Genomic DNA, 18,601 nt, shown 5'->3' with positions numbered 1-18,601 from the left:
TTGGAAAGTCAAGCTAGAACATACCTATAGAGAGCCGAACAGGGCAACAGATTTACTAGCTAATAGAGGAGTTAATACTAGTACTATTCCATTGCATTTAGATGTACCTTTAAATGAGCTGCGTCCCATCCTACGGAAGGACATTTTTAAGGTAGCTATTCCCCGTATAATAGATAACAATTAATTTTCGGAGCTTTACCCCTCTTTCGCAAAAAAAAAAAAAAACCAACAGAGCAAGCACAAGTTAAAAGTTCCCGCCTTTTGAAAAATTTCTACAGCTATCACACAACACCGCGAAAAACGTAAACAGTACAGCATCCATTTCTACTTCACTCCCCAAAACACCAGTCCTCCACCCGATCAAAAACCCTAATTATAAAAAACCGCCGGAAAACCACCGGAATACGGCGACCACCGCCGCGCAATGTCGACGTGGCAGTTATTCTCCGACGACGACAATAATTTTCGGTGGAAAATATCGCCGGAGACGACACATTCGTCGCAACATGTCCACCTTCCGTCTTCTCCTCCTGCTCCATTGCCTTCATGTCACGATGTCCTCCTTTTAGGTCAACCTCTCTCTCTCTCTCTCTCGATTGATTGATTGTGCAATTGTTGGATTTATATATCATTCATGATATAATTATTGAAGATAATACTAGTGATCCTCCAAATAATATCTAATCTTCAATAATAATGATGTATGAATTTTACAGGATGTTCGAAGATTTTTGAGGATAATGATGAAAGTAGTAAGAGCGATGACAATAATCACTTTGGTAATGGTGATGCTGGTGGTCGTCTTCCCATGTTTAGTACTGGATTGGGGAATTCAGTTGTGCTTGATAAAGCTTCCATTGCCAAAGCTGCTTCGATTCTTGGTGACGATTTTAAGGATAATGTCAATGCAGGTTAGAGTTTTGATTTCGTTGCATCTGTTTACAATTCGATATAAGCTATTCAATGATTTTTAGCCTGCAATCATGCTCCAGTTAGACTTGTTAAGGTAACTTAATCGATAATTTAGATTGAATTGGAGTCTTTTTAATGTATTAGAAGGCTTTACCGATGATGTTATTGTTGTCGTAATTGGCCTACCTGGTTTACGAGACAGTCTGTACCATCCTTTTGTGCATGTTAATTGTGTTTGGTGAGGATAATGCTAATTAAGGAATATATTTCGTGGATGTTTCAATTGTTTGAATTTGATTGGCCTTTCAGGACATGAGTTCATTTCTCCTAATTCAGTTTTCCAAATGGGATCTGGGAAAAAAGCCGGAGGTCAAGGCTTCGTATCTCCTAATTCCATGTTTCAAACAGGCTCTGGAAAAAAGGTTAACATTTCTTCTGCGGGGCTTTCTAGAGCCAAGGCGTTGTTGGGTATGAATGAAAATGATGGTGATGAACCTCCAAAAAAGATACTACGTGGTGGTGATGGATTGAGATATGAAATGCCACCGAATTTAGGGAAGGCACATATGGTTATCAATCACGGCGGAACTGAGAATGGTACACTATTAAAAAAGGCTCGTCTTCACTCAAAGAATGAGATTGTTGATCAGAATATTAGTAATCTTATACAACCTGGAATGTGCAACCCTTCTGTAAAATCTTCTGGATTCAAGTTCCAAACTGCTGGCGGTAGGTCTATTTCTGTGTCTGGTGATGCATTGCAGCGCGCAAAAAACCTCCTTGGTGATCAAGAGATTGGTAGTTTATTAGATGAAGAAGATGCAGGTGCTTCCATGTTTTCATTTTGCAAGAATGGTAATTCGGATGGGGGCCTCTTTAACAAAGAGAACAATATTGGTCATTTCACTCTTCATCAACTTGAAAAAAGCGAGCAAAATCCTAAGATCTTTGTATCGCCAATGAAACAGTCTTCTGACAGGAAGCAAACCAAAGCCAAATCAGAGGCATTGGTTTCAGGGACCAATTTAATATCAAAATTTAATGCTGAGGCAAGCCTCTGCATTTCTAGTGGTAAACAACCATGTCCAAAAGAACCTTTTATGGAAAATCATTTTGGCAGTGAAGTAACAAGCCAGCATACCATGGCAAATGGTGTGGGCTCCGGTCTTCATAGGTCTCTAAAGCAATCAGGAAGACCACTTGCTGATATCACAAACACCATTGACACTAATTCTACAAGCGTCAAAGGAACACCATCTGAGGTTAGGAGACTTGGAAGAAGAACTTCCCTTACTCCTTTCAAGATGCCACGAAGCTCAAAGTTTGTTACTCCTCTAAACAATAACCTCCACGTTATCCCAAATGGTAAGCTCACCAAAAAATTCCAAACTGGGCTTCGCATAAACATTATATCCATTCCCACTTGACAAGCTTATGCATTCAGGGTACTCGAGCAGAATGTCTGAAACTTCATTTCCTCGAAGGAAGGTTTCTATGCGTTACCCACCTCAGTCTTCAAGAACTTACATCACCGAGTTTTTTAAAGAACCTCCAGCATACCCACAAAAAGTAAGTCAAGCATCCTGATAGGTCTTTACTCTTTTGACTACTTTAATACAGTGATGCTGATTCTATTTACTAAATTCACGTGAATCTAGCTAGAAATTATTTCTTCGGAGCTACGACAGATTAATCCAGAATGTTCAGAGGAATACACATTTTTGGATGGATCCCGCACAATTGATGCTGGCACTTTCTATGATATGCTGCTCCAATCTGGAGCATCAGCTCAACATATCACAAAAAAGTAATTACATATCTTTTTCCTGTATCCTTTCCTTCCCCTGCTCAGACAACTTGTATTTGCAGAATTGTTGCTGTTCACTACTAGCCTGTGAGGAGTACTTACTACTCTGTTTTTGAGACTGATGTGGTGTATGTTTTCCCCTTGAATTAAGCTAATCATCGTCTGTCTGTTTACACCAGCTTATGAAACTTGCAGGAAAGCAAACTATATCTGTTAAAGTTTTTACCACTTTACTTAAGATATTTACTGAAATAGGTTTTTGTTAATAAGGGTTCTATATGGTAGAACAAATATTGCCAGTCTAAGAAACATTGACGTTGAGAGAATGGACAAAGGGAGGAGTCTTATAACACTAACCTAATATTGCTTGTATTGAAATCAAGGTTGCCTAATTCATAGGTACTCCTTGATGTGAATAAGTAATATATATACAATACGCATGATCCACACTTATGCCGTTATACAATGGATTTAACCAAGTATCAAAACACAGTGAATACGTATACGGAAGACGTGCAAATCAATTCATGATTTGCTAGGGTTTGAGTTAATCCAATACCTCAGATTGAAACATTGATGTCATTTGGGATAATAGACTGATAGAGACATAGATCAGGATACTCGATCTTTTCCAATTCGTGAACATGTAAAAGCAATAGCATCGAACAAAAAAAAAATACTGGTGTACTGTGTAGAAGGGTTGTTATATTGCCTAATGATTGTTTTGCCAGTTGATAGATAAGAGTCAGACCGCAGCATTATACTGTTTTTTTTTTTTTTTTTTTTTTTTTTTTCGCCGTATTCAAAACAATTAGATTCTTAAATGCATTACATTTTGGTAGGGGATCCGCTCTGCCACTCATACCCGTGAACTTATAAAACTTATGCTTCTAGAGCATGGATATGAAGTAATTGTTTATGCAAATTAAATAGTTAATAGGATGCAGTTTTGGCTACTCTATGACTGAGTTACACCTTGGCTAATCATGAGAGCTGATGTTATATGGGTTTTCCTGTTAGGTGGGTAGCAAATCACTACAAGTGGATTGTGTGGAAACTAGCATGTTATGAAAGATTATATTCAGCTAAGTTTGCGAAGAAATTTCTCACTAGTTCTAATGTGCTTGAGGAATTAAAGTACAGGTATGAAACATTTATGTTTTTCTCCTGATTCTATCTATAATAAAACTTTAAAAACTAGGTTTGTTATTTCTAGGTGATTTACCTTTTCAATTTTATGATATTTGCAGATATGAACGAGAAGTTAATCATGGTCAACGTTCTGCAATTAAGAGAATTTTAGAAGGAGATGCGTCACCTACTTCCATGCTAGTGTTATGCATTTCAGCTATCCGATCAGCTAGTGAGGGAACTTCAAGTACAAAATTGACTGGAGAGACAAGCATGGCAAGATTGGAACTTACAGATGGATGGTATTCTATAGATGCCCTGTTGGATCCACTGCTGTCCAAACACCTAGCTGTTGGAAAGCTATTTGTTGGGCAAAAACTGCGGGTAGGCTGGAGTTTTGGGTTTTTACATTTTGTTTCTTGTATAGCAAGCTGCGTAATGTGTCTAAACTAGGATTTTGTACACAATCCTGACTTTGGTAGATATGTGGGGCTGGATTAAATGCCTGGGAAGGACCTGTTTCTCCTCTTGAGGTTTGTTCTTCCTTCCAGTTTTGATGAAGGCTTAAATTTCCTTCATGTGTTTCCATGCATCTTATAATATTTGTTTTCAAAGTGTTGTCAACCTTTTATTTCAATCACAGGCGTCTGCAACCGTTAGTTTGGTGCTTCATATAAATGGAACTTACAGAGCTAGCTGGGATGCACGTTTAGGATTGTGTGAGTCCCATTAACGATTTCAACACCACCTCTTTAAGAAGTTTCTGAGTAGCATGTTAATGACTTTCGATTGAATTGTAGGTAGAGGTGCCTATGCACCACTGGCATTTAGATGCATCAAGGGCAATGGAGGCTCAGTACCTAGGACCTTAGTTGGAGTTACCAGGATATATCCTGTCCTTTACAGAGAAAGGTAGCGTCCGGTTGCTGTTACTTTGAATATTGTGTTTATACTTTATCAAAGAACACTCTGGTCTGCATTGTTTTGTGCTATAATTGTGTGTGTTCAATACTCTACAGGTTGAAGAATGGAGGATATATTGTGAGGTCAGAGAAAATGGAAACCGCAGTCTCACAGCTTTATAGCCAGAGGTGTGTCTGCTTTGAATCGTGATAAGCAATATATACTTCATTGCGAGAGTCTGCCAAACATGAGAGGGATTTAGGGAGCAAGTGACATCATTTTACTCTTTACTCCTCATACTGCTAATAATTTTAGCCCAGTTTCATATACTTTGCAGTGCTATAATAAAGCCTTAACAACTGTTTTTGTGACTCTTAATAAAGGAATAAAACCAATTTGTAGGAACTCTACAAATGGCGCACGTACCTTTAATCCTTTACCCCTTATATTATCACATTTCGCTCAAGATTGCAATAATGATTCTGATACTTAGAAGTTAGATCCATGTATTCTCACGTATCCAAGATCATCCCCGTGGACATTAAAATGTACGAAGTACATCTTTCTTAACTATTTTTAAAGTGGCAGATTATTTCCTCAAGACAAATTTGCATTAGTTTACCTTGCATTCTTTTATGTTTTTGATTTCATTTTCTATCCCTTGTTAAAGTTTAAGTAGACATAGTGTGTTTACATAATGGATGTACACAAACTTGCTATTTTGCAGTTTTGCACCATGCTTCTGTGATTAATTGTTTTCATTCATAAAGAAAAATTCCCAAGTCAAAACAGGTTAAAGTGTGCGAAGCATAAGTTTATTAAAGAGGAACATTGAGCTACACATGAATGTGATTTCTTCACAAGTTTGTAAAGATGTAACAACTATGTAGTGCCAAAAAGGAGTCCAAATAGTCTCGTTTTTGACATGACAGGTTGCATATCCTATAACATACAACAGTGGCCTCAGCATTTGTGCCGGTAGAATATGTAAAATATGAAGATATCAGTGACATGAGGTCCAGGACTCTCTGGCCACCGTAAAAAATAATCCGTTCTTGTGCATGTTGCTCAGTTTTGGCGGTGAAAAAGTTGAATTTTGTAATTTTATATAACAGTGGCTAACCAATTCCAATGGGACAGTGTAAATGATTTTTTCTGGGTCTGCGACGGGATTGAGTTCCATTGACTTGTTATGTTAACATGAAAGTATTCGTACTCTAGCATGTGTTTGTTAGAATAATTCTCTATAAAGAATAACAAAGAGGGTAATGCTTTAATTGGGGGTGAGAATTCCTTGCTCATGCTGGTATTAGTATTGATATCTTCACGTTGGGCCTTGGGAAGATGATCATCCTAATTTTCATATTTTGATGTGTAGGCGTTCTAACATCATAGAAGGTCTTACATTAGACTTTCAGAGAGGTTCCAATAATAGTTTTGTGGCCGATGATTATGACAACGAAGAAGGGGCAAAGATCTTGAAGATGCTTGAGCATGCTGCTGAGCCAGAACTTATGATGGCAGAAATGAGTTCTGAGCAGCTAACATCGTTTTCCATTTACCGTGCAAAAGCTGAGGTGCTTTCTCGATATTTTCTGTGATGATAATCTAGATGTTTTTATATAGCTAACTTCCAGATATCATTACAGGAAAACAGGCAGTGCGACTTGCAAAAGTTGATCGAAAAAGCCATTGAAGATGCAGGACTAAGTGGCAGAGAAGTCTCCCCATTTATGCGTGTAAGGGTCGTTGGACTACAATGTAAAGACCATGCTAAAATTAAAGACTTCAGGGAAGGATTAATAACAATCTGGAACCCTTCTGAAAGGCAGGTATGAAAAGATATATTTCTTATTAGGTTTGTTGTTACTCTATCTTGCATTTATCAGAATGTATTTTGCGTGCTTGCATTTTGAAATGATTTCCTGTGCACTTTGTCAGAAACTTGAGCTTGAAGAGGGGCAAACTTATGCTATTTCGGGCCTCTTACCGTTGCATTCTGATTCAAACACACTTTATCTACAAGCCAGAGGATCTAGTACTAAATGGCAGCCTTTAAAAACGATAGAGAACAAATCTTTTATGTAAGTATCCACCCTGTAGCTGTTTATTCTTTGAAGTAACAGAAACACTAAGCTTGCTGCATCTTTATTTAGGCCCTTCTTCAATCCTCGCAAGGCTCTTTCATTATCAAGAATGGGAGAAGTTCCACTGTCAAGGTGATGATAACACAGACCTTTTGAGCTGTAATGCTTCTCAGGTGAGTAAGTTATGGACTTCATAATTGTACTTACTTTCGTTATATGCTTTCTGCAGTGAATTTGATACAGCTGTGTTTGTCGTGCACGTGGGCCTGGAACATGTTGATGGTCTCCAAAAGAAACAGTGGGTGTTTGTTACTGATGGATCCTTGAGTGAGTTAAGAACTGATGATTCAACAATGCCATTGCTGGCCATTAGCTTTTGCTCTCCGTGCACTGATGACGATTCAACATCTCCAATCAACTATAATCTTGTTGGATCTATCGTAAGTATTATAGTTTGAGACATTTTTCGGAATATGAATGATTTCCTTGCACATTTATTTTGGATAGCCTTTATAGTGACAATAACAGGCGAGAGGAGATTGGCTGATTAGTTGTAGAATGTAGTGTTGATCAACATCATGACAAAGAGGGTATATTTTTTTACCCACATCCACACCCCTGTCCTTTTCCACACTATTCTGCCCCTTCTTTTTAAAAGGTAAGGAATCTTGGCAAATATAGTTGGAAGAATTGAAAATTAAACAAAGGGCAACTTTCTTATGTCAATTTATCATTCCCCTTTACTTTTTTTACTACCATGTCAAATTCCTTTACTTTCTTTTGTCCAATTTGTCCCAAGTGATTTTTTTTAGTCAATTTGTTAGTTTGGCCATCTGTATACGCCATACGGACCCTTAAAATACACAAGGAATTTTGGTCCTCAGCTGAACCCATATTTGGACTGCTCTACATTATCTATTCCACTGAGATGCTGTGCATATGTTTCTGTAGCAATCGTTCACATTGGCATTTCATGAGATTAAATGTCAGGTTGCTTTCCAGTAAATTTACATCAGAAGCACACTCTAGGGTCTAACTTCCTAAGTTTTCTTTTATATTTTAATAGGTCTGCTTTTGTAATCTTGTGAAGAGAGCTAAAGATCACGCGAATCATATGTGGGTTGCGGAAGCTACTGAAAATTCGACATATTACCTTAATTATGAGCATCCTTCTTGTTCCCATGTTAAAGATGCCTTTGGCTTAGTCAAGAAATGGGAGCAGAATTCCAGTTTGGTATGCATCAATGCTCTAGATTACCTGTATACACTTTTGATATTATGTTATTTTAACACTAGTATGTACTTCATACAGACAATTGAGAAGCTAAAGAAGAGGGTCCTATATATAATTGGTGATAATGCTCCCTGAAAATACGCCGACGAATATCGTCATGTAAGTTGAGATGCCTCTTTTAGTTTTATCAGAATATGCATACTTGAAAATTGTCGTCACCGAATTTTGAGAGGTTTGTCCCAAAATATGTATTCGTGATTGCATCTTTATCTTATATAGAGTTATGGCCTTAATGAATAGTAATGTGCCATGACTGAATAGTAGTCTATGAAGTCTAGTTACCGGTCTGGAGTTGGTTAAATCCCCTGATGAATAATAATGCATCATGGACTTTATTCATGAAGCTGACTAATTCAAGTGGGTGGGAAAGTTTAGTGATTCTGAATCCCATGTATAATATAAGGTGGACATCTAATTAATTAAATGAAAAGAGGTGGGTTAAGGTCTTGTTATTTTTTCTTTTAAAATCAAGGCACTTCTTATTACTAAATTCTTTTTCTGTGTCTTCCTATGGCTTTATAATGTTCATTGATTTTTGTCACAAAAGTATTTGCATCCACATTGAGCAGTTAAAAACTATCGCAGTAACTGAGGCTGGTTATTCTAAGTACTCCGTATATAATTAGCTTTTGTCCTGACCATTGTCGCAGTAACCAAGTTAATTAGGAGTACATTGCACTTTCTATATGTGTACTCTATTATGCAGGAGTCACCAAACAGTGAGATTTTTATGATTGAGCTTGAATGCCCGCGTGATTGTGGGTCCGTGATTATGACAGTCTGTTGGATTGAGCTTCTCCAAACTCTCACAGCTGCACACATGATACAATGTTCAGTGTGCAAGCTAAACTCCATTTCTCTCTATAACCATTGCCCCAAGTGCTGGATGATTATAAGCTGGCTTGTTTTGTGCAGGACAGACCAACAGAGCCATCCGGACTTAGAGCATCCCCAACTTTATACATTACGCTGACGGTGATGCATGCATGATAATGTTAATATAAGGTATTTTATTATTTTTTTGGTGGTTGATTTATCTATTGTAGTTGGGTATACAAAGCACTTTTCATTACTGTAGATATAAATAGGTCCAAGTCAAAATGTTGATTGATAAAAATAATATATATATATATATCTCCTGTAGGCTGTTGTGAATTTCTGGACAATCAATTCTACTAATATCTATGATGGTTTGGCAGTGAGTTCAGTGTAACACAATGGGCATAAGGTTTAGATAAAAAGATAGGCGTATAGGATTTGATTCCAAATATCAGGCACACCAGGGAGACACCAATGAAAACAATCAGCATAACTTGTTGGATTTTTCAATTGGTCTTTTGTCAAGGGTTGCCATTGCCTTCTGTGAATGGAGGGATGTGCTTCTTTTCTGTATTTCGAAAGTAGTGTTATGTCAACTACTTGTATGTTTACTCCCTTGGTTATCAGACTATTTGTTTCTGCTTCCACGAGCTGCATCATTTTTTGCTCTAATCCACCACTTTCGTCCGGGTAAAGCTGTTTTGCTATTGGTTGAGTTTCATTGTAACAGTTTGATCCACTTTCACCACCCCAATATTCAGCACTGCAATTTATGGAAGATAGATTTGAACTTGAGCCCCTCTAATTCACAATACCCGTCTTAAGCACAATAATGAAGCTTGTTTTTAGATTATAATCAAAATTATATAGTATTACTTCAGAGTTAAGATATTGGAAATATACCCAAGGCGGCTATAGATTAGAGTTTCTGCGGTTTTTTGTAACATGAAATCTTATATATGAGACTGTCTATTGGTGTCAATAACGCTCACCATATTCTCAATTGAAGTTAGGATATGAAGGAGTTAACCACAAAATAAGGAGCTAAACTTTGCTATTTTTTTCCAGTTCTTTTGGACTTAATTTTCGATTAATAAGTTCGATTCGATTTAGTTCACTCCTTTAAGTTGATTCGATTCACTCCATTCGATTCGATTCGATCAGTTTAGTTCAGTTCATATTAGTTCAGTTCATATTAGTTTGTTTTCAACATTAATATTATTATTCTTATTTTATATTCTTATTCATATCATTATTATTATATTAATTTATTTACCAATCTTATTATTATTATTATTATTATTATTATTATTATTATTATTATTATTATTATTATTATTATTATTATATTATTTTTATATTTATTATATTACTATTATATTTATTAATAATTAATTCGTATTAATTAAATTACTATATTTATATGTAATATATTTATTCATTTATTATTATTATTATATTATTATTATTATTATAATATTATTATAATATTATATTTATTATTATATTAATATATTTATTATTATTATTATTATTAATATTATTCATAACATATTTATTATTATTATTATATTTAATATTATTATATTAATAAGTGATTATATAATATTTATTGTTTTATTAATATATTCATTATTATTAGTATTATTAATCACATATTTATTTTTATTATTATATTTAATATTATTATATTAATAAGTTATTATATTAGACCTATTATTATTATTATTATTATTTAGTTTTTAGTTATTATTATTATTATTATTATTATTATTAATAATATATTATATTATTATTAATAATGTTATCATTTGTATTACTAATAGATTATTATTATTATTATTATTATTATTATTATTATTATTATTACTATATTTATTATTATATTACTATTTTATTTTTTATATATCTTATTAGATTATTATTATATTATTATTATTATTATTAATGAATAATATTGTTATAATATTTATTATTGTTATAATATTTATTATTATTATTATTATTATTATTATTATTATTATTATTATTATTATTGGTATTATTGTTATTATTATTAGTATAATCTTTTTATTATTATTTCAGTTCAGTTCAGTTCAATTCAGATAAGTTCAGTTAATTCAGTTCAGCTCCATTAAATTCAATTCAGTTCAATTCAGTTCAGTTCAGACAATTTTAGTCCAAAAGAACAGGGCCTAAGAGTTTATGCTTTAAAATTTCCAGTTAAGGATGTATGTCAAAGTAGATGACGATTTTTTAATTTTATAATTTCCGATAGAAATTTGAAACCCGTAAATGACGGTACGATTTTGATGTTCGCACCCACGTGTTTGACGGATAACATAAATTCATTTCAAGCGACAGATCAGTTAGTAATAATTTGACAAATAACATAAATTCATTTGAAGCAACAGATAAGTTAACAGTAATTGCAAATCATAATGTTTTGTATTGAAAACTAACGAACTACTTCCTCCATTTTTATATGATATACCCATTTATTGAATATATGAGTGGAGTATTTTAATAAAATGGGTACATCATATAAGAATGGAGGAAGTACTATATATGTTAGTGGAGATTAGGCTTTAAGCAAAGTGGTTGTATGTTTTCTGATGAACTACAATGATTGCAGATTTTTCTTTCTTGTGAAAGGGAAATATACTTAGAGTGTGCTAGATAGTGAGAACCCTAAAGAAAAAAAATTATGTGAATGGTTTTTATAAGATGAGCCTACTTTGTTTTTCATAGGGAATTGCTAAATCCCGCACACCATTTTACTTAATCCTACACAAAATTACCGCTTATTTCAGTTTTGCCCCTCCCACAAATACACGACTAAAAAAACTAAATCCAACTCCAATCTCTCACCCTTCTTTTTCTCTCTCCTCCCCCAACCGATTCCTTTCCTCTGCTGGCTCAAACATCATCGTTTTGGTCCCCCATGAAAACACCTATGTCAACAACTTCGAAGAAAACCTAATATGGAAAGTCCAAATCGACGCCGTTAACGGAACTACGTCTGTCGCATTACCAAACGAGGCGTTATTGACTTCAGTATGCGACATCGCTATTAGAGTTTCAGAGAAGACGGCGTCGTATTTGTGGTTGCAACGAATGACTGAATAAGGTATGACTGTTGAAGAGTGACAAGTGGGCCACCAGAGAGGTATCGTAGGTCGGTGGCCAGGGACGGCGTTTGAAGCGGCGGAGGGTAGTCGGTTGGGATAGGAGAGAGAAGGAGAAGGGTGCAAAATTTGAGTTAGGGTTTAATTTTCATTGGGCTGTGAAATGAGGGGCAAAATTGGAATAAGTCGGTAATTTGTGTAGGATTTAGTAAAATAGTGTGCGGGATTTAGCAATTACGTTTTCATAACCCATTGCGTTTGCCAGATAGTACTCCGTAGTAGGATAGTAAAGGGAAGAATGAGATGGGATGAAAGATGACAAATAATTGTGTGTTTTGATTTGACAAACAAACAAATTCAGTACCGTCAATTCCAGTTTGTTGTATTTATTTTTCCCTCAATGTTCAATGTTAAAACGGAAAAGTAACGGTATTAGGTTAGAGTTCTTTAATTATAAACTTTGAAAGTTGAGGTCCTTATCCGAAAAAAAAATGTTTGTATGTATTGGTCCTTCTCTTTGGGTTGGTTAGATAGAAATCAGAATTGTTACATTAAGTTATGCCATGTGATAATTCTAAATCTTTTAACTTTGTATTAATTAGGCCTGTTAATTACATACACAATTAAAATTTAATTACTACAATCGAACGATTAATCTCACAATTAACCAAATTTGTTGAGTTGAATTACCACCTACCTACCTTCCATGCATGGGAGACGGTGTCATCCAAAAGATCCGAGAGTTGGAGTGGTTGACATGTATTTCCAACCAATCAGACCATGTCCTCAACGCCATTTCATAACCCTTCAACATTTCAATCTCCTTGTAAATCCCATCTTCCTCTTCAAAGGATCCCCACCTAACCAATTTGGCAACATCCAAAGTTACTCTCACAATCATTTTCGAATATGGAAACATATACGTGCCATACTCAAAAGGAGGAAATATAGTTACTTGATAAGTTAAGCTGATAATTCACCCTCGCTTGGAATGAGAGTAATTATTAGGGGAGTAATAGAGCTTAAATGAACTAGAAAATGGAGGAAAGTGATGGAGGTTGGAGATAGAAATAGAGGAAGAAAGTGTAATAGTCTATCCATTAAGGAGGTAATAATTACCCACCTCCCCCCTCAAGTAATGCATTACCTCCATATGGAGGTAATAATTCCTCCTTCACCACCTCTTTCCATCCTCCACACCCATCATGAACCACCAATCTCCTTCCATTTCTTCTTATTTTAGTCTCTATTACTCCCTTAATAATTACTCTCATTCCAAGCGAGCCCTAAAATTAATTGGTAATAGTATATAAGATAGTAATCTCGTTCCTCCATGAACAATGTGAGATAGTTTAAATGAACAATGGTAATTGTACTTACAAGACCTTCATGGTTTCCCTTCTCCACCATAGATATGAATCAAAAACAAGAATGTGAGCATCATCCCAGTGCCTAGCATGCTTCTCAATTGCTTGAGTCCGAACTATTCTTTCTTGTAGCCCAGACGTTCCCGGGTGATCTGAATTCGACTCTACCAACAAAGGTGCCCAATAAAAGTCTATTGAGGCATTGTATTCCTGCATTTCATAATATTTGACATTTTAATAACATATCAATAATTACCAATTGAATTTATAGAAAATTAAAATAAACATGATAGTAGGAGGGTGGTCGTCTTACAATAGCTTTGAAAGTAAATAAGGAGCCATTAGTTTCCATGATTTTAAGGGAAGTATTGGGGATTGCTTGTTCCACCAAACACACCATAGAAGTCCATTGACCTCTATTTATGGAATCTCCAACAAATACAAGCCTTTTGTTCCTTAGGGCCTCTAGCAATGTTGTCGCATTCAACCTATTATTTAACACAATGTACATACTAAAGTTAATAAAAATTTGACAGGTATAATGCCCTTCCGATAGTATGTACAATATTAGTCCAAATTGTCTAGAAACAATCTCAACTAAAAGTTAAGTTTAAGCTGATGGTTGGAGTTCCACAATCGATTTTATACTCTGACACAAAAAAAATAAAAAAATAAAAATGGAAGGACATTAACATGCATGCATAATTCATTTTCTTTTTTTGAAATGTACATTGTTTTGACATTTGAAGAATGCACTTGTTAACTTCATGATTTGAATGATGTAGGGCCTCGGAACAATTTCAAATATTAATAGAAATAATGTAAATAATTTATTTAACATAACATGTTTAAATCTCAAATATCATCCATTTTCCATTTTAAAGATATTCCAATTTATAGAAATTTTAAAATTTTAAAGAGTTTTTGTTTGTTTTTCTCAACCTCAATTTTTGGGTTTACATTTTCGCTATTTTTTTTTACAGTCAACTAGACGATTACCCTTAGAATTCAAGAGAATTAAAGAAATCGAAGTACAATAAGGGAAAATTTTGTATCAAAATGGTGAGGTTGCCATCTCCAAAATTGAAAAGAGAGAACAAGAAAGAACCTAGGAAGATCACAATGGTGAGGTTGCCATTTCCAAAATTGATAGCTCAAATCTTGACGTCCAAATTTGTGACAAGCAAGTTGATCTGACATAAACGAACACTCTTTCTCTTTATACAATGGGTATGATTCATTATCATACACCCATTTCCCCTTAAAATAGTCACATTTCGGCATCGTTTGCACCTCCTCTTCTATAATGACTACACGATTTTTCGACGTAAAATGAAGAGCAGAAATAAAGAAAATAATTAGGACAATGATAAGGACCTGAAATTTGGTTATTAGAACTTTCCATGTAGAAGCTAACGTAATAGAAATGCATGCATTTTGATTCACTTTGGTTGTGTTAGCCTTGGCCATAATATTTGTTGTAATTAGTGTGAAATGTCTGTTCATTCTCATCTTTTTAAGCTTTAAAATTTATGGTCAACAAGCTGTAAGAAAATTTGTATAATTGTTTTTTATATTTGGATATTGGTGTAGTGCTGCGCAACAACTTAATGAGCGTCGCAAATTTGCGACTAAGTATAATTAAGTATAATAGTGGCTAATATATTTGAAAAGAATGATGAAATGGCTGTTACCGGGCGGTAAATCTGGTCAAACGAAACGATTAGCCCGACTCGTTCCTAGGAACGTCCAAAATCCCGCCTCAATCCCGTGGTTCGGCCTTTATGCACGCCGTTTTTTTTTTTTTTTGTTTGGCAGTAGTAAATTTATAATCCTTATACTTCTGACAATTTACTCATTTGGTCAAATGTACTTATTTTAGTAAAATTGTAAACTAAAGCAATATAGTAACTACATCGGGTAACAAGAGTGTCTTGATGGTGTATGGACTGCTGAGTACGAACTTCAACATCCACATGCACTACTTGACACAGACCTTCCGAAAACCAATAAGCCTTTTGAGCCACCGAGAGTGAGCAAAATGCACTTATGCCACTAGGACGTAGAAATGAAAGGCGGAATGCAGACCACAAAGGCTTGGACCTTCTCGGGGTTCGTGTCGATTCCTGGCCTTCGGAGCTTATTGGGAAACCCAAGAACTTTCCCGACCTTACCCCGAAAGTGCACCTCTTTGGATTCAATTTCATTTTGCATTTTCTAAGTGATCCGAAAGTTTCTTTCAAGTCCTTGAGGCGGTCGATAATCGTCGCGTTTACTTTTAACAATAGCGTCGTCGACGTATACCACTATGCATGTTCCGCCTCTTCTGGCTTTTGAACACCTGGTCCAATAGCCTCTGATAATACGTGGCACCGACGTTCCTAAGTCCAAAGGGCATCATCTTGTATGCGAATATCAAACACACCGTGACTTGTGATAAACGCGCATTTTGGTCGGTCTTCTTTGGCGAGGAAGATTTGGCGGTATCCTGGAAATCCATCGAGGAAACTAAGCATGAAGTGGCCCGTCGTCGAGTCTACCAGCTGGTCTCTTCTCGATAGTGGGTAGGAGTCTGGGTACTCACATTCTTCGATGAAGCCGACCTCCAACAACTTTTCGACTTCCTCTTTCATGGCAGCCTCCTTATCATAAGACATGTCCCTCTTCTTCTACTTTATAGGTTTGAACTCGACCAATACATTTAGCTTATGCTCAATGATGGTTGGGTCCACACGTGGCATCTTGGCGGCTAAATATGCGAAAACGTCCTTGTGCTGTTGGAGTAGCGCGATCAACCGCTCTTGGTATGTTGTTTCTAATCCTTTTCCGATGATCATGGGGCGGGCATGAGCAATTTTAAGCTCCATGGTCTCCTCAACGCCTCCCAGTCTTAGCCTTTCCCTAATATCAATGATTTGGATTATGCTGTCTGCCTGGTCCTCGGGACACTTTCTCGAGGACGCTGTCATGTTCATTATCTCTACGACACCGTTTTTTGACTTGTAGAACGACTTCCCATTGAACGCACAACCTTCCTCTTGGTTGTTGTATAATTTCTCGGCCGTGTCAATCTCCGACACATAAACCAGCTCGAGAGCTCTTATGGAAACTACCGCCATCACCTTATCTAGGGTCGCTCTTTCGTTGAGGGTATTGTAGGACGATGGTCAATCATCAACTATGAACTCGACAAAGATGTGTTTTACTGCCGTGTCTTCGCCGAACATCACCGGCAAGTTGATCGTCCCGAGAGGGTATTTGCCTTCTCTTGCGAAGCTATACAAGGGTTCTTGACCAGTGCAAGATGCTCTCCTTTTAGCCCCATTTTGTCGAAGCACTCTTTGTACATGAGGTTGGTGTATGCCCCTGTATCGATCATGCATCGGAAGACCATCTTGTGCTCGATGTGAAGGGTGAAGACCAAAGGATCGTTGTGGGGTGATGTAAGTTTAATTACCTCGCAAGTGAACGAGATTCGTTACATTTTTAAGGGTCGAACCACAAGGAGCACGGTGATTACTAATTGTTATAGGTCACATGTTTAGCTAAGTCAAGCGAAACGTGAAAGGTTGTATGACTATATGAACTATACTATGTACTATGCAAATTAAATAAACTAATGCAATGCGGTTTTATAACAAGCTAATGAAATGCGGTTTTAATCAAGTATGTTAAAGTCTAGGGTACGACTCGACCACCAACAATCATAATTTACCATTTATTTTGTCAATTAGTTGTCAAGGGGTAGTCATTATATATATCATGAGCGAGACGGAAATGAATCGAGTAATCTGTTCTTTTATCCAAGAAAAAAGTATTTATAGTTTGCATTTGCATGGTCCAATCATTTATCCCGAAAATTTCTACAATAAATTGGGTAGGTTGCTAGTATAGTTTCCTATCCGCGATTCTGCTATTTACTTCTTTAAACTTAATTTAATGAAATAAGAAAGAATATTACTGGAATATAGAAAGATCGGCCCGCCTTGGATGGTTAAAAATGGAAAGATAAAGTATGATTTTGAATGGTTTGCTTATGTTTATGTAAAAAAAAAAAAAAGAAACATTATTTTAAATTATAATTTTATTTATATCCTTATTATCTTTTTTCTTTTCAGCCATTCAGTGAATGATAAATCACTACAAGTGATGGGGATACACGATTTAAATAGTGGAAAATCCAATATTTAAAAATTGTATCAAGAATGACTGAAAAAGTGGAAACAAGATCCGATATAATTTGCTCATTATGAGCAAATCCAAAATCTTTGTAGATAGAGCCAATCATTAGTTCCCAACCGTGGGGCGAATGAAATCCAATACATATATTTCAGGTGGAAACGCCTCTAAATCGCCTAATATATTCCTCCCGGGTTCATAATAGGACACTAGCAATATCGACTCAACTCCCTCCCAAGCTCATGACTTTATTTCTCCAACTCAATGTTCAAGGGTCACTAAATGGCCCATTTTCGCTCATCTCTCACAAAGGCTAAGGCTTTTGCCCGCGATAATCCCGTTCATCCCGACCCTTCTCTTGAAGGTGAATTTCAAACCGTTAAGTAATTAAGAGCACCCCACTTGGGTTCAACCCAAGTCGACAAACAAAGTAAAAGGTTAGTGAAATCCCATCCTAATCAACTCCCATTGATGGTCAAGGGTTAAAAATCAATTATTATCCCAAATAGAGCATAGACAATTCAAACCCCTTACTTAAACCCAACAAATCCCATCTCAACAACTAATTTAAATAAAAGTAATTAGGTAAATTACTCATGTTGGGGCCTAATCGCACCCTAGTGAAGGGACTACTCACTACTCTTGTTGATTAAGACAAAACAATTGGTAAAGGTAGATGCTTTGATAATAAACATGGTATGGAATTGATTCTCACAATTAAGCATGCAATAAATTAAGAGAAAGAAGAGTATTGACTAATTAAACTAAGATTAAAATAGATTAATACAAAAGGAGGAAACTTTGACAAGACAAATCAAAGTTTCAAACTTTACTAGATAAGCAACACCCAAATTCATGAACAAGTGAAATAAGAGAGAGAGTAAGACTATTCTACCAACAAACAAGAGGAATCCAAACACAAACAATCAATTTAAACTAAGAGGAAGTAAATGTAAACAAATGAACAAAAAGGA

At 35.7% G+C, this 18,601-nt stretch overlaps 2 protein-coding genes across 10 annotated transcripts; one reads left to right on the top strand and one right to left on the bottom strand.

Annotated features, from left to right (window-relative positions):
* The first annotated feature begins 274 nt into the window (after positions 1-274).
* On the top strand, positions 275-9,758 carry LOC141633492 (protein BREAST CANCER SUSCEPTIBILITY 2 homolog B-like). 9 transcript variants are annotated; one of them, XR_012538250.1, is made up of 20 exons: positions 275-569; positions 717-911; positions 1,222-2,277; positions 2,357-2,481; positions 2,571-2,719; positions 3,740-3,862; positions 3,970-4,234; positions 4,333-4,383; positions 4,494-4,569; positions 4,651-4,762; positions 4,870-4,941; positions 6,132-6,330; positions 6,403-6,585; positions 6,695-6,837; positions 6,910-6,972; positions 7,070-7,280; positions 7,907-8,074; positions 8,153-8,233; positions 9,050-9,139; positions 9,279-9,748. XR_012538250.1 is itself a non-coding variant. In XM_074445948.1 (19 exons), exons 1-18 carry the CDS (start codon positions 425-427, stop codon positions 8,207-8,209), a joined length of 3,393 nt encoding a protein of 1,130 aa, XP_074302049.1. In that variant the 5' UTR covers positions 275-424; the 3' UTR covers positions 8,210-8,233; positions 9,050-9,598. The 9 variants fall into 9 exon arrangements, 4 of the variants coding, with proteins under 4 accessions (XP_074302049.1, XP_074302050.1, XP_074302052.1 ...); XR_012538248.1 differs by having other exon boundaries at positions 9,055-9,139; positions 9,279-9,598; XR_012538249.1 differs by having other exon boundaries at positions 309-569; positions 9,055-9,139; positions 9,334-9,598.
* LOC141633493 (protein trichome birefringence-like 34) lies at positions 9,365-14,747 on the bottom strand. The gene is made up of 5 exons (XM_074445953.1): positions 14,557-14,747; positions 13,762-13,936; positions 13,462-13,658; positions 12,783-12,941; positions 9,365-9,716 (listed from the first exon to the last, which is right to left on the bottom strand). Exons 1-5 carry the CDS (start codon positions 14,730-14,732, stop codon positions 9,365-9,367), a joined length of 1,059 nt encoding a protein of 352 aa, XP_074302054.1. The 5' UTR covers positions 14,733-14,747.
* Between the last annotated feature and the right edge of the window lie 3,854 nt (positions 14,748-18,601).

Source organism: Silene latifolia, chromosome Y, assembly GCF_048544455.1.
Source record: "Silene latifolia isolate original U9 population chromosome Y, ASM4854445v1, whole genome shotgun sequence".
Lineage (NCBI taxonomy): Eukaryota > Viridiplantae > Streptophyta > Magnoliopsida > Caryophyllales > Caryophyllaceae > Silene > Silene latifolia.
The sequence above is the reverse complement of the archived record's forward strand: the minus strand, read 5'-3'. Positions and strand labels throughout refer to the sequence as shown.

Coding starts and splice junctions, on each gene's coding strand:
- LOC141633492 (XM_074445948.1), top strand. CDS start 425: ATGTCGACGTGGCAGTTATTCTCCGACGACGACAATAATTTTCGGTGG. Junction 4,763..4,869: donor CCTGTCCTTTACAGAGAAAG/GTAGCGTCCGGT, acceptor AATACTCTACAG/GTTGAAGAATGGAGGATATA. Junction 8,075..8,152: donor GGGAGCAGAATTCCAGTTTG/GTATGCATCAAT, acceptor TACTTCATACAG/ACAATTGAGAAGCTAAAGAA.
- LOC141633493 (XM_074445953.1), bottom strand. CDS start 14,732: ATGCCGAAATGTGACTATTTTAAGGGGAAATGGGTGTATGATAATGAA. Junction 13,659..13,761: donor TATTTACTTTCAAAGCTATT/GTAAGACGACCA, acceptor TATGAAATGCAG/GAATACAATGCCTCAATAGA. Junction 9,717..12,782: donor CCGTCTCCCATGCATGGAAG/GTAGGTAGGTGG, acceptor CATAAATTGCAG/TGCTGAATATTGGGGTGGTG.